The following is a 16,061-nucleotide window of genomic DNA, read 5'->3' as shown; positions in this document are numbered from 1 at the left end:
TGGTTGAATATTTTTAAGGCAAAGATAGAGAGATTTGTGAACAGTAAAGGATTTCAGTGTTATGTTAAGCGGGTGGTAAGTGGAGCTGAATCCACAAAAAGGTCAGGCATGATCTTATTGGATGGTGGAGCAGGCTGGGTAGACTATATGACCCACTCCTGCTCCTATTTCTTATGTTCTTGTGATATCGCAAGCTGTGCTTTGAGGTGCAGACACTATTGTAACATAGGGAATACTGCAGAAATTTACATACACAAGCTCCCAAACAAAAGAATGAAATTACCAGCTTTGGTGATGTTAAGTTGAGAGATAAATTAACCTGGACACCATGAAACCTCACCAAGCCTCCTTCAGAATAGTGTCACGTGATATTTTAGGTCTTCCTGAGAGTGGTTTGGTTTAACACTGCATCTGAAAGGCACCACCTCTGATAGTGCAGATCTCCGTCAGTCCAGGGTTTGAGCAAGTCTTTTGAGTGGGATCTGAGGCTACATCCATCTGACATTGATATGAGAATGATACTTACACACAGTTTGCACAGTGTCAGATTGTTGTCTCAAACAAATGGAGCTGCTCTGTGACTGTCAGGCAAATAAGCACAGTGTTTATTTTTATTAATTCAAAGCATTGGGCATTATATGGGCATTAGTGGTTAGACCAGCATTTATTTCTCAGCTCTAATTGCCAGAAAGCAATTCAGAGACAACTACAACGCTCTGTTCTATACTGAGTTACTTGCTCATACTTGGAGAAATGATTAGTGTTGAATAAATGGCTTGGATGTCATTAGGATAAATCCACCAGCCAGAGTTCTCGTTCTTAAGATCTGTGAAGTCAGGTATTAGGTGAGGAAAGGATCAGACTCCACTGAAAATAGAAAGCTTGAACTCTCTCACTTCCCCATCAGTTATATGATGCCCTCTTTGGCTTCAACATGCTGCAAAGACCAACACAAGATGGCACATGTAGTCCCCTAGGAGCCTGCCAGTGTACAGTGCTGGTCAGAACTTGGGTCCTCACTCTTCAAAGATGAAGATGAATATGGAAGAAGACTAATAATCTAGAGAGAGAATTGTGCCCAACCACAGAGATGAAGCTCACCTTTTTGCAGTATTTTCTTCTTCCTTGTAGTCTGCATTATTTTCTCTATTCACTCAACCACATTATTGGTTGGTTTTATTTTGGCAGCACAGTGGCTCAGGGGTGGCACAATGGTTCAGTGGTTAGCACTGCTGCCTCACAGTGCTAGGGGCTTGGGTTCAATCCCTGCCTCGGGCGACTGTCTGATGGAGCTTGCACGTTCACCCATGTCTGTATGGGTTTCCTCCCACAATCCAAAGATGTGCAGGTCAGGTAAATTGGCCATGTTAAATTGCCAATAGTGTTAGGTGCATTAGTCAGGGGTAAATATAGGGTAGGGAATGGGTCTGGGTGGGTTACTCTTCAGAGGATTGGTGTGGATTCATTGGGCCAAAGGGCCTGTTTCCATGCTATAGGGAATCTAATCTAATTATGCTCTTTTCCCAGACATCATAAATTCTAAAATACTCATCAAAAACATTTAGGTGCCTGCGATGTTTCTGGCTGGGAAAACATACCCATTCTGGTTTTATGTAGTAATCAAAGTGAAGAGTGATCTTTTTTGACTGAAAGTTAGAATTGTATGAATGCCAAAGAATTTGAAGCCTTGTGCCTTCTACGTATTTAGCTTAATGAGTAGCAATAAAAACTTTTAAAAGTTGAGTGCTGTCTGATTGCAGTCCTTGGAGCCCAGTGTCAGTTGCCTCGGCAGCTCATGTAAACATAGAACATAGAATAGTACAGCACAGTACAGGCCCTTCGGCCCTCGATGTAGTGCCAACCTTTTAAAATGTAAGAACATACTGGTACTGAATGAAAAGACAAGATTGCGATACCCAGTGAAAACTTGACCTTTTCTTTCAATAAAACAACTAAATTTAATCAGCTTCTCACTGTATCCACCAATCCCTCCTTACTTCCAAAATGCCTCTAGAAACTATTTATAACACTTCCTTTAACACCCTTAACTATAAACTTACTCACAGTTCTGAACTACAGATTGTGTTAACCCTTAGGCAACATAGCTGAAGTGCCTGTGGGCAGCACGGGAGAAAGACCTTATAAGTCTGGTGGAGATTAGGTTTTGATAAAAAGACAGAAATTATTAATGTTAGAGGTTCTAAGAAAGCAAAGATAAAATGAAGACAGATGAAAGACCACTTTCAGTGGATATATTTGAGGTATATTTTTCTGAAGTAAGTTCTAGGACTTTATCTATGAACTGAAAATGACCCATACCTGTGATGACTCTTTGAGAACGCTACCCACACAATTCCAACCCACTGTACCATAGCCTTTTAATTTTCTCACTACCTTTTCACCTTACAGCAATTGTAGATTTTGCCTTGTACCATTGCATCTTTTGGTGACAATCCGAAATTATGTCCTATCTAGATAGCGAGTCAGCTAGATGAGAAAGCACTGTGTTTGCAGTTTTTATTAGCAAGTTTCTGAGTTTGGAATGCTGCGATTGGGTGCTTACTTGCAATAAAGTTGCAGCACCTCATCCTGTTTGAGGCTGGGCTTTCTGGTTTTGTGCTGTACAGGGGGTGCTGTTGATTTGCAAGCATACATTCAGATCAGGGAATCTCCTCCTGACCCAGGAGCCTTGATTGATTGGTCATAGGGGCTATCCTTGAACGACATGGTCTAGAGCTGGTGCTGGGATTACTAATCTGCAGACTTTGAGCATCATGAGCCTCATGTTTGTGCAAAGCCACCTGCTTGTGTATAACATGCAAGTGGAGTAGGTTTATCTGCCAAGATTAGAATGGTGCTGGAAAAGCATGGCAAGTCAGGCAGCATCCAAGGAAGAGGAAAATCGACATTTCGGACAAAAGCCTTTTATCAGGTTTCAGATGAAGAGCTCCTGCTCGAAACGTTGATTCTTCTGCTCCTCGGTTGCTGCCTGACCTGCTGTGCTTTTCCAGCACCACTCTAATCTTGACTCTAATCTCCAGCATCTGCAGTACCTACTTTCACCTAGGCTTATCTGTGTTGCTTTGTTCATTTTAAATTGAGGTTAGAATCTGTGGGAATGATGCACTGGATTTCAGAGGTGATGCTGAAGCATTTTTCTTTTGTCGAATCTTCCGACAGCCAACAGAAGTTGAAAGAATTCCTGATGAGCGATGAGATTTCAGATGATGGCTTTCGGGGTGGTGAGACCTCATTGAATGTAGAGACATGCAAAAAACATTCAGGAGTCGTAAGTAATAAACCCCTCTGCAAAAGAATAGAGATTTTCTTTTCCCAGATGCAAAAGTCAATATGCAGAAATGCAAAACTGATGTGATCAATTTTGGCTAAAATTTAACAGAACAATTGCAAATTGAGAACTGAATAGATTTGAGCTTCCATTGCAATAATCTCTCATCATATAAACCAATACAAAGAGGCATTTAAAGTTATGGGCATGACACTAAAATCAGATTAAACAGTTATTAGCTGCAGTGTTGTGCCTTCCATAGAGAAAAATAACTCACAAAGAGAAATGACGTTTTGATTATTAGTTGAAAAATGTACTTGACCCATTTTCACATTTTAAAATTTTATGTGTAACAAATGAGTAAAACCATTATTGACTAAACAGTATTTTCTTTGTGTACTTATATTTTAAATTACAGAGAGGAGTGTTGCTGTTTTATTACTTGTAACATGTTACACTCCCCATGGAATTCTAGTCCTCATAATGGGCAGCCCACAAATGCTTCCGTACTCCAGTGGGTTCATGTGTTCCCATTTCAACAGGCAGTAACTTCTTGGGGCAGTCTCCAGCTACATTCTTCATTCTTCAGGAAGCTCCTTAAATCTGTCAGCAGTAATAAAGGCTGTTGCGATCTTTCCCTTATCCTCTGGCACCCTCCAAATTATCCAACTGTCCCAGGACAAATCCTGAAATTTTTAGAAACTTCAAAGATGCATATTTTCAAGTACAGACCATTTCTTTTCTGAATCCACTATGGTAGCCTAAAGAACCAAATAGACTTTCCTGTCCGTCCAGAGACTCCTCTCTGTTTGAGACATTCATTTGAAGGAAAACGTGTAACCTAATCTCAAAAGTTAGTTTATCCACTTCCCTATGGTAATGAGAAACACATAGACTTTGCTTAAAGTTCAAGGAGAACTGCTGATTAAGTATCGTGACTCTAACTGACATTCATATTTAGAAGAACCACTTGAACTTGGTACTGACAAATCCCATTTTCAATGGAATGAGTGCCCAATCCTGCAGTTTGTAATTTGTATTTGTTATAGCAGACATAATTGCTCTTAAAAGGCAAACGTGGCCTGTAGAGCTATGGACTTTAAATCTCCTGCCCATTCTTTTTTTTTTGAAAAGCAGCATATCTATGACCTTGAGTTGAAAAATATTTTTGATTGCAATTTGAGTTGATACTTTTGAACATAACCTTACTGGTAAACATTAGAGTATGATCATGGTGGTGAGGGGGTTGTATATTCACAATTTGATTGACAGTGCCAAGATGTTATTAAAGCTTTTGCTGCCTTTGATGTTGTTCTATGAATATAACTTCTTGATAAGGGATTAAGTACTTGAGGATATTTAAATATATTGAACAGAGTTATTTTTAAGGATTTTTTTATTTCATATATGGTTGAATTCTGTCATAGAAACATAGAAAATGGAGCAGGGTTGGATTCATCAAGCCCACTCTGCCATTTAACATATTCAGGTGGCTTCTTATCTCAACACTTTACTCTTTCTCCTCTCCTGACTCCCCTTAAGTTCTTTAGCCTCGGGACTTTTTTTTTCTCAAACATATGCAGTCATGTGGCTACCAAGCCTTCTGTGGTGGAGAATTCCACAATTTCACCACACTCTGAGTGGAGAAGTTTCTCATCTCACTTTGAATTGGCCAACACAGTTTCTGAGACCACGGCACCTTGTTCTGCATTCTCCCCAGGCTAGGGGGAAACATCATCCTACATCCACTCTGTTCTGTCCCTGTTAGAACTTTGTATATTTCAGTGAGATTCTCTTGCATTCTTTGGAACTCCAGTGAACACAGACACAATTAACCTAATGTACCCTCATACAACCAATCTGCCATCCTAAGAATCAGTTTAGTGAACCTTTGCTACAGTCTCTCCAAAGTAATTATATTTTCTCTTGAGTAAGGAGACCAAGACTGCACACAATACTCCAGGTGTGATCTCACCAAGGTCCTGTAAAGCTGCAGTAAGATATCCCTGTTCCAGTACTCCAACCCTTTTGCAATGAAGGCCAACAATCCATGAGCCTTCCTAACTGCTCATTGCATTGAACATCTGCTTTCAGTGACCAGCGTATGGGGATAACCGGATGTCTTTGCACATCAACATTTCCCAATATCTCACTATATAAATACTACCCTGCAATTCTGTTTTTTCGACTAAAGTGGACAATTTACACTTATCCACATTAGACTGCATTTGCCATGCATTTGCCCATTCACTCAACTTGTCTAAATCATTTGAAACCTCTTCATATCCTCCTCATCACTCACTATCTCACCAGATGTGGAGGAGAGGATCAACCAAACGATTCTGGTTAGGAGTGAAAGGAACAGGATGGTCATTATGGGGGACTTGAACTTCCCCAACATTGACTGGAAATGCTTTAACTCTAGTACATCAGATGGATCAGTTTTTGTCCAATATGTGCAGGAGGGTTTCCTGACACAGTATGTCGAAGGGCTGACAAGAGGGGAGGCCACACTGGATCTGGTGCTTGGTAATGAACCAGGATAGGCATTTGATTCAGTGGTAGGTGAGCACTTTGGTGAGAGTGACCATAATTCAGTTATGTTTAGTTTAGCGATGGAAAGGGATAGGTACACACCACAGGGCAAGAGTTATTGATGGGGCAAGGACAAGTATAATGCAATTCGGCAAGACTTAGGATGCATAGAATGGGGTAGCAAAATGCAGGGGATGGGGACAAATGAAATGTGAAGCTGGCTTAAGGAACAGATATTGCGTGTCCTTAATAGACATGTCCCTGTTAGACAGGGAGGAAGTGATAAGGCAAGGGAGCCATGGTCAACTACAGAAATTCTCTTGTTAAGGGGAAGAAGGAGGCTTATGTGATGATGAGATAAGACAGTTCAGATGAGGCAATGGAGAGTTACAGATTAGCTAGGAAGGATTTAAAGAGTTAGGAAGAGCAAAGAGAGGACGTGAGTAGTCTTTAGCAGGTAGAATACAGGAGAACCCTAAAGCTTTCTGTAGGTACTTGAAAAATAAAAGGATGACCAGGGTAGGAATAGGGCCAGTTGAAGGCAGAAGTGGGAAGTTGTGTGTGTACCCTTTGGAGATCGGAGAGGTGCCAAACAAATATTTTCATTGATTTTCACTGAGGAAGAGGAGAATATTGTAGAGAACAAGAATGAGATATGAGATATTAGACTGGAAAGGATTGAGGTTAGTAAGGATGAGGTGTTATCAATTCTAGAATGACTGAAAGTAGACAAGTCCCCTGGGCTGGATGGGATTTATCCAAGGATTCTCTGGGAAGCTAGAGAGGAGGTGTTGGAGCCTTTGGCTTTGATCTTTGAGTCATCATTGTCTACAGGATTAGTACCAGAGGACTGAAGGTTTGCAAATGTTGTGCCCTTGTTCAAGATGGGCAGTAGAGATGACCCAGGAAATTATAGTCCAGTGAGCCTTACATCTGTTGTCGGAAAAAATTTGGAAAAGATTATAAGAGATAGGATTTATAATCATCTCGCAAGCAACTATTCGATTTCAGATGGTTTCGTCAAGGGCAGGTCAGGTCTCACAAATCTCCTTGAGTTTTTTGATGAGGGTGACCAAACATGTAGATGAGGGTAGGGCAGTTGACGTAGTATACATGGACTTCAGTAAGGCCTTTGATAAGGTTCCACATGGTAGGCTATTGGAGCAAATGCAGAGGCATGGGATTGAGGATGATTTATCAGTTTGGATTAGAAACTGGCTTTCTGAAAGAAGGCAACGAGTGGTGGTTGATGGAAAATGTTCAGCCTGGAGTCCAGTTACTAGTGGTGCGCCACAAGGATCTATTTTGGGACCGCTGCTTGGGGTTTGTCATTTTTATAAATGACTTATATGCAGGCATTGGTGGATGGATTAGTAAGTTTGCAAATGACATTAAAGTCGGTGGAGTAGTGGACAGTGTGGAAGAATGTTATAGGTTGCAGGGGGACTTAGATAAACTGCAGGATTGGGCTGAGAGGTGGCAAATGGAATTCAATGCAGCTAAATGTGAGGTGGTTCACTTGGGAAGTATAACAGGAAGGCAGAGTACTGGGCCAATGGAAAGATTCTTGCTGGTGTGGTGTGTGCAGAGGGATCTTGGAGTCCATGTACATAGATTGCTGAAAGTTGCCTCCCAGGTTGCTATTGGTGTTAAGAAGGCATACAATGTGTTAAGTTTTATTGGTAGAGGGATTGAGTTCTGGAGCCATAATGTCATGCTGCAACTATACAAAATACTAGTGCAGGCACACTTGGAATATTGCATTCGGTTCTGGTAGTCCCAGTACAGGAAGGATGTGGAAGCATTCGAAAAGGTGCGGAGGAGATTTACCAGGATGTTGCCTGGTCCGGAGGGAATGGTTTATGAGGAAAGGCTGAGAAACTTGATACTGTTCTCATTGGAAAGAAGACGGCTAAGGGGGGATTTGATAGAGACATACAGGATGATCAGAATATTAGATAAGTAGACAGTGAAAATCTTTTTCCTAGGATGATGATATCAGCTTGTACGAGAGAGCATAGCTACAAATTGAGGGATGATAGATTTAAGATAGATGTCAGAGGCAGGTTCTTCAATCAGAGAGTGGTAAGGGTGTGGAATGCTGTGCCTGCCAATGTAGTTAATTCATCCACATTAGGGAGATTTAAACAATCCTTGGATAAGCATATGGGATAGTGTAGGGGGGTGGGCTTAGATTAGTTCACAGGTCGGCGCAACATCGAGGGCCGAAGGGCCTGTTCCGCACTGTATTGTTCTATGTTCTATCTTCTAATTTTGTGTTGTCAGGAAGCGTGGAGATACTACATTTGATTCCCTCATCAAAATCATTGATATTTATGAATAGCTGAGACTACATCCCTGTGATAGTTGGCTTGCCACTACTTCTCTATCTCCTGTCTGTGAGCTAATTCCCAATCTGGGCTAGAAAATTATCATCAGTCCTATGTGCTTTGAATTTTCTTATATTTTGTATGGAATTTTATTAAAAGCTTTCTGAAAACCCAAAAGCACCATATCCACTGATTTTCTCTCACATATTCTACTAGTTATGTTCTCAGAACACTCCAGACAAACACTATTTTCCTCTCATAAATACATGCTGACCTTTTGTAATCCTGTTGGTATTTTCTAAGTGTCCTGTAATTATATCCTTTTCAGCTGACTCTAGCATTTTCTCCAGTACTGATGTTAGGCTAACCAGTCTGTAATTCCTTTCCCTTCTCAGCACCTTCGTTTTATAAGCATTTGCTCATGAGATTTATCTTGGCGAATATTGGGTGAGTTGGCATGAAGTATAAGGGTAAATGATGGTGAATGTCATATGGGTGATTCTGGGTTGGTGTAAATTTTAACCAGGTTGTCACGAGTTTGAGGTCAACTCATAACGTCATAGTGTTCTATAGTACAGAGACAGACCCATTGGCCCAAACTGGTCCATCCACGCGAATCCCATTTTCTGCACTTGAGCCCATTTCCTTCTAAACCTTTCCTATCCATATATTTGTCCAAATGCCTTTAAATGTTGTTAATGTACCCGCCTCTACCATTTCCACTAGCAGCTCATTCCACATGCATACCACCCTCTGTGCAAAAGCTGTTGCCCCTCAGGTTCCATTCTAATCTTTCCCCTTTAACCTTAAACTGATACCCTCTAGTTCTCAATTCCCCAACCCTGGGGAAAAAGACTGAGTGCATTCACCCTATCCAAATCTCTCATGATTTTATACACTTCTATACCTCCCTTCAGTCTCCTGCGCTCTAAAGAAAAATGTCCTAGCTTGATCAACCTCTCCCTAGAACTCAGACGGCTGAGTCCTGGGAACATCCTTGTTAGCACTACATTCTGAGTACAATGCAGCAATAATATGATTATGATAAGCAGTCCATGTTCAAATGCAACAAGACCTGGGCCCAACCAATGGCAACTAACACTTGTGCCTAACGAATGCCAGATAATGACCATCCCAAACAAGAGACAATCTAACCACCATCCCTTGGCATTCAATGGTGTTACCATCACTGAAACCCCTACCATCAACATTTTTGGGATTATCATTGACTGAAAACTCACTGGACTCAGCACATAAATATCATGGCTACAAGAGCAGGTCAGAGGCTAGGAATACTCTGGCAACTAACTCCTGTTCTGAGGTGCAAAAGCCTGTCCATCATCTACAAGGCACAAGTCAGCAGTGTGATGGAATATTCCCCACTTGTCTGGATGAGTGCAGCTCTAGCAACACTCAAGAAGCTTGACACCCTCCAAGACAAAGCAGCCAGCTTCATTGACACCACAATCACAAGCATCCACTCCCTCCACCACCAACACTCAGTAGCAGCAGTGTGCACTATCTACAACATGCACTGCCGAAATTCATCAAAGATCCATAGACCTCATCTTCCGACGACCATTTCCATCGAGAAGGACAAGGGCAGCAGATATATGGAAATACCACCCCCTACAAATTCCTCTCCAAGCCACTCAGCATCTGACTTGGAAATATATTGCTGTCTCTTGTTCCAAATCCTGGCATTGTGGCTCAACCCACAGCAGGTGGACTGCAGCAGCTCAAGAAGAAAGCTCACCACCGCCTTCTCAAGGGCAACTAGGGACAGACAATAAATGCGGCTCAACCAACAAAACCCAACAAATATTATGGGGATGTGTGGATAGGCATATGTTGGCACAAAGGGTAGAAGGCATCAGTGGGGTAGGGGGTTGGTGGTGGAGGTGCATGGATGGGGCGTAGGGAGTTGCTGAAGGGGGTGTAAATGGCAAGGGCTAGAGAGTCTAGTATTGAGAAAAAAAGAGTTTCACGGAAGCTCGATGGGCCTTTTAACGTGTTGCCACTGATTATCAGCAATCTCTATATTCTCCTCCCGACTGTCTCTGGCACGATTAGCACAATGAAGGTTTGGAAATCTAGGGACACAATTTTTTTGTTTGAGTCGGGTACAGTCAGCTGGAAAATTTCCCACCTCAGGAGCGAAAATCTGGGCCGGCATCTAATCATTGCAAACTCTGTGTCTCTGGACGCAAATTCTTTGCATCGTTTTCTCAGTTATGTAGTCTGAGTTTTCCTTTCAGGAGTTTGATTGTGAAAGGTCAGCAGACCACAGAGCATGCATGCTCTCTCCGAATACCCAAACGTGAACTGACAATCCCAAAACGTAATATTCTTTTAAAACACGGAATTGCAACAGTTTTTCGGTTAACCATAAATCCCTTCCCACTGATTTAGTTATGAGACAATCCTCTTATTCTTGGAGAAAGTGAGGACTGCAGATGCAGGAGCTCAGAGTCAAGAGTGTAGTGCTGGAAAAGAACAGCCGGTCAGGCAGCATCCAAGGAGCAGGAAATTGATGGTTCGGTCATAAGACCTTCATCATGAAGGGCTTATGCCCAAAACATCGATCCTCCTGCTCCTCGGCAACTGCCTGACCTGCTGCACTCAATCCTTTTATTCTTGTTGAACCCTGCTACTACAGGGTTAAGTGGCTTAACAGTCCATGAAATGTTGGCCTAATGCTGAAAAATGACAAACCAGCGAGCTATAAATTCAGTTTTCACTAAACTTTGAAACAGTGAGGTCATCCAAATGTTATTTGTGGGACGTCAAAAATCTGGCACTTCGTTTGACGACCATCGTGGTTACGTAGCAACCGACTGATATATGATTTTATTAAAAGCCTAATTACCAAAAAGTTATTAGGGAAAAAAAATTGAAGCCCTTGAATTTGGAAGCAACGTTTTAAGTATAGGTAGGGAATGGCTAGCTGGGAGGACTCTCAGGGTACAGCTAAAAGTAGGTACTTTCGTGAGTGCAGTATAATTCATTGTGTCCCACAGGGGCCTGTACTGGGGCCTCAGATTTTCACTATATTTATAAATGACTCGAATGAAAGATTGGACTTGTATTCAAATCCTCAGTTGCTATGTTAAATACCACAATATCTCATGGAGGTGGAAACAGAGAAGAGACGCTGATGGATTAACTGAGTGGATAAAACCAGCAGACGGAGTTGAATGGGGCAAGTCCTCCTACTCTTCTTCTTACAGGGGTGAATCATGTTTCACTACATTCCATTCCATCTGTCAATGTTTTCGGAGTGGAGAATTAAAATTAGAAAGGTAACAAGGAGCTAAGGGCTATGCTTGCACATTGTGTGAAGTGTTCATCAGACACCGAAGGTCAGACTGTTGAGTCTGGAATTCCATTGTAAATGACCCGGGTGAGAGTACCAGAGGTGGAAGGGAGTGGGGGGCCGTCAAAAGGCAAAAAAGGATATCAGTTGCAAAGGACATGGTCTGAGTTGGCTTTATTTGCATCTGAGACAGAGACCATATAAGCTAAACAGTCATTTTCAGGACTGTAACTAGTGAAATGCCTCAAGAATTCGTGCTTGACTTTGGGGTGGCACAATGGCTCACTGCTACCTCACGATGCCAGGATCCAAGGTTCAATTTCAGCCTCAGGTGACTTTCTGTGTGGTGTTTATATGTTCTTCCCCTGTCTGCTTGGCTAGATGGATTAGCTATGAGAAATGTAGGCTAAGTTGTGGGTCTGGGTGGGATGCTCTCCAGAGGGTTGATGTAGACTCAATGGGCCATATGGCCTGCTTCCACACTGTAGGGATTCTGGTTGAGCTATTTGCAATCTTTATCGATGACTTGAATGAGGGAATTAATGAATGCAAGTTTACTGTTGATACAAAATTACTTTGAAATAGAAGCTGTGATTACAACGTAATTAGGAGAACAGAAAATAGAGATGAAATGGCAAGTAGACAGTCTAATGTTGGGATGCGTGAGATTGTTGTTTTCTTGGAAAAATGACAAACAAGAGAATAAATGTTAATGGTTAGAGGGGTTTTGGGTCTGTGTACACAAATCACTGAAAATGAGCAATACACAGCTACAACAAGCAAATAGGAAAGTGAGTGGCCTTTAAGCCTTTCTTGCACAGAGCTTGGAATGTCAGAGTATGGAAATCTTGTGGAAATCATATGGAACTTTGACAGATTGTACTTTGATCTCTGAGCACAGTTGCAGTTTCATTATCTCATGGAAGGTGCACTTGCTTTACAGGGATCCTACAAGGGCTTACAAAGTTGATTCCAGGAATGAGTTAGTTGTTCTGCAAGGAGCTTGAGTAGCATACACCTTTTATTCTCTGGAGTTTGGAAGAACAAAAAGTGCTCTTATTGAAGTATTTAAAGTTCTTGGAGGTCTTCATGGTATAGATGCTGAAATATTATTTCCCCCAACCAGGAGAGTCTGGAACATGTGAGCACATGATTCAGGAGCAGAGGTCAGCCATTCAACTCCTTGAGGCTGCTCTGCTGTTCATAAGATCATGGCAGGTCCAATTGTAACTTCCAATCCACATTTCCACCTAACACTGATAACTGTTCACCCTGGAATAGCACTAAGTGGTGTCTCAGAAGCAGGAGAGGTATCCCCAGTGAGTGAGTGGGAAGTGCAGAGGGCAGGAAGACTTTGTACAGTGACAGTGAACAAGTGAACATGATGCATGCAATAATAAGGGTTGTAGTCGTGAGATGCAGTCCCATTCAGTGACACAGGTCGAGGGAGTGCTGGCCCCGTGAGTGTGAGGTAGCAGACAGAAGATGGTGACATTTCCTTTCACAGATCATTGAGTTTCTTCCTGCAGGACTGGGGGTCTGGATTCACTCAGGACATAGGACTGACCTGAGCTGCAACTGTTGAGGTTGGCTTGTCTGGTGGCATGGCCTCCTGTAGGCGTAAGCCGGAAAGAGCACTTCCCTCATCTCATTCAACAAAGCGCTTCAACTTATAATGGAAAAGATCTGCCCATGTTCTCCAAATAAGGACTCAAGTTAATGAGGAGTAAGAGAAGGAAATATTCTTTTCACTCAAAAGGTTGTAAAGCACTGGAATATGAAAATTGGGTGGAAAGTGCAGTGAGTGAGGATTCTTAGAGTACAAGAGAGATTTACCAAAATGTTTCCAGCAATGAAGGGTTTTAACCACAAGCTTCATTTGGGGAAGCTGGGATTATTCCCCTTGGAGTAGAGGAAATTGTGGGGAACTCTGGTGGAGCTGGATGAGATTTTAACAGAATCAGAGAAAGAAATGCTATTCCTAAGAGCTGATGAAACAAGGACAAGGGGACATAAATTTACGGTTTTGGGCATGAGATGCTAGAGTCATAGAATCATAGAGATGCACAGTACGGAAATAGATCCTTCAATTCAACTCATCCATGCTGACCAGATATCCTAAATTACTCCAGTCCCATTTGAAACATAGACCATACAACACAGAATAGTATAGCACAGTACAGGGCCTTCGGCCCTCGATGTTGTGTCAATCTTTTATTCTACTCTAAGATCAAACTAAGCTACATACTGTTCATTTTACTATCATCCATGTGCCTATCCAAGAGTCACTTAAAATGTCCCTAATGTATCTGACACTACTACCACTGCTGGAAGTGCATTCCACACACCCACCATTCTGTGTGAAGAACCCACCTCTGACATATCCCCTAAACCTTCCTCCAACCACCTTAAAATTATGCCCACTTGAGAGCCATTTCCGCCCTGGGAAAATATCTCTGACCTGATTATTCACTCTATCTATGCCTCTCATCATCTTGTACACCTTTATCAAATCGCCTCTCATCCTTCTTCACTCCAATGAGAAAAGCTCTTGCTCCCTCAACCTTTCTTCATAAGACATGCCCTCCAGTCCAGGCAGCATCCTAGTAAATATCCTCTGCACCCTCTCTAAAGCTTCCACATCCTTCCCATAATAAGGCGACCAGAACTGAACACAATATTCCATGTGTGGTCTCACCAGGGCTTTATAGAACTGCAGCATAAACCCTGCTAATGAAAGCCAACACACCATATGCCTTCTTGACAACCCTATCAACTTGGGTGATAACTTTGAGGGATCTATGAACACGGACCCCAAGATCCCTCTGCTCCTCCAGACTGCCAAGAATCCTATCTTTAACCCTGAAATCTGCATTCAAATTTGACCTTCCAAAGTGAATGACTTCACACTTTTCCAGGTTGAACTCCATCTGCTACTTCTCAGCTCAGCTCTATATCTTGTCAATGTTCCATTGCAAACAGCCCTCCACATGATCCACAAGTCCACCAAACTTTGTGTCATCGGCAAACTTACTAACCCACCCTTCCACTACCTTATCCTAGCCATTTATAAAAATCACAAAGAGCAGAGGTCTCAGAACAGATCTCTGCGGAACACCACTGGTCACCAAGTTCCAGGCTGAATACTTTCCATCTACTACAAGTAGAGGATCCTTTATCTGAAGTTCCAAAATCCGAAAAGCTCCAAAATCCGAAAGGTTATCTTGTGAAGCTTTTTTCTCATTAACAAGGTTGTTTGGCATGCAAACAGTTAATCCAAGTTGCCACCCACTCATGTGTGTCACTCAGATGTGATGTGGAGGGGCGTGGCCCAACACTGGCAGGCCTGGATTCAATCTCAATGGCTATTTGAGTTAGTAAGTCTGCTCCTCCAATAAGATTTTGAAAAAAATTCACCATCAAACTGTCACTTATTCTGAAATTTGAAAAATTGCAAATTCTGAAAACCAGCTGATCCAGACAATTTTGGATAAAGGATAGTCTACCTGTACCAACCTCTGTCTTTTATGGGCCAGCTGGTTCTGTGTTCAGACAACCATATTTCCCTGTATCCTATGCCTCCTTACTTTCTGAATGAGCCTACCATGGGGAACCTTAACAAACACCCTGCTAAAATCCATATACACTACATCCACTGCTCTACTTTTGTCAATGTATTTTGTCATATCCTCAAAGAATTCAATCAGGTTTGTGAGGCATAACCTGCCCCTCACAAAGCCATACTGACTATCTCGTATCAAATTATGCTTTTCCAAGCGACCATAAATCCTATCTCTCAGAATCCTCGCCACTAATTTCCCCACCACAGACGTAAGACTGACTGGTCTGCAATTTCCAGGATTATCCCTATTCCCCTTCTTGAACAAGGGAATAACATTTGCCACCCTCCAATCATCCAGTACTACTCTAGTGGAGAGTGAGGATACAAAGATCATTGCCAAAAGCACAGCAATCTCTTCTCTCACTTCCTGTAGAAATTTTGGATATACTTCATCTGGCCCAGGGGACTCATGAGTTTCAAAATTTCCAGCACATCCTCCTTATGAATGTCAATCTGTTTGAGACATCAGTTTGTTTCATGCTGTCCTCACAAACGACAAGGTCCCTCTCACTAATTAATACTGAAGCAAAGTATTCGTTAAGGGCTTCTCCTACCTCTTCCGAGTCCAGGCACAAGTTCCTTCCAATATCCCTGATCGGCCCTACCCTCACTCTGGCCATCTTCTTGTTCCTGATATGAGTGTAGAATGCCTTGGGGTTTATATTAAGCCTAGTCGCTAAGGCTTTTTCATGCTCCCTTCCAGCTCTCCTAAATCCATTCTTCAGTTTCTTCCTGGCTACCTTGTAACCTTCTAGAGCCCTGCCTGATCCTTGCCTCCTCAACCTTAAGTAAACTTCTTTCTTCCTCTTGACTAAATGTTCCACATCTCTTGTCATCCAAGATTCTTTCACCTGACCATCCCTTCCTGGACTCAGTGGGACAAACCTATCCAATAAGTTCCATAAACAACCTATACATTTCTGTTGTGCATTTCCCTGAGAATATCTGTTCTCAATTTATGCTCTAAAG

General features: G+C 42.1%; 1 protein-coding gene across 1 annotated transcript in view; it reads left to right on the top strand.

Annotated features, from left to right (window-relative positions):
* abcc9 (ATP-binding cassette, sub-family C (CFTR/MRP), member 9) overlaps positions 1 to 16,061 on the top strand; it is a 196,065-nt gene that overhangs the window by 86,441 nt on the left and 93,563 nt on the right. Inside the window, exon 14 of the mRNA XM_060843242.1 lies at positions 3,181 to 3,289. Within this exon, the coding sequence (XP_060699225.1) occupies positions 3,181 to 3,289 (109 nt within the window). The remainder of the gene's footprint in view (positions 1 to 3,180; positions 3,290 to 16,061) is intronic.

Source organism: Hemiscyllium ocellatum, chromosome 23, assembly GCF_020745735.1.
Source record: "Hemiscyllium ocellatum isolate sHemOce1 chromosome 23, sHemOce1.pat.X.cur, whole genome shotgun sequence".
In the NCBI taxonomy this organism is placed as follows: Eukaryota; Metazoa; Chordata; class Chondrichthyes; order Orectolobiformes; family Hemiscylliidae; genus Hemiscyllium; species Hemiscyllium ocellatum.
The sequence above is the reverse complement of the archived record's forward strand: the minus strand, read 5'-3'. Positions and strand labels throughout refer to the sequence as shown.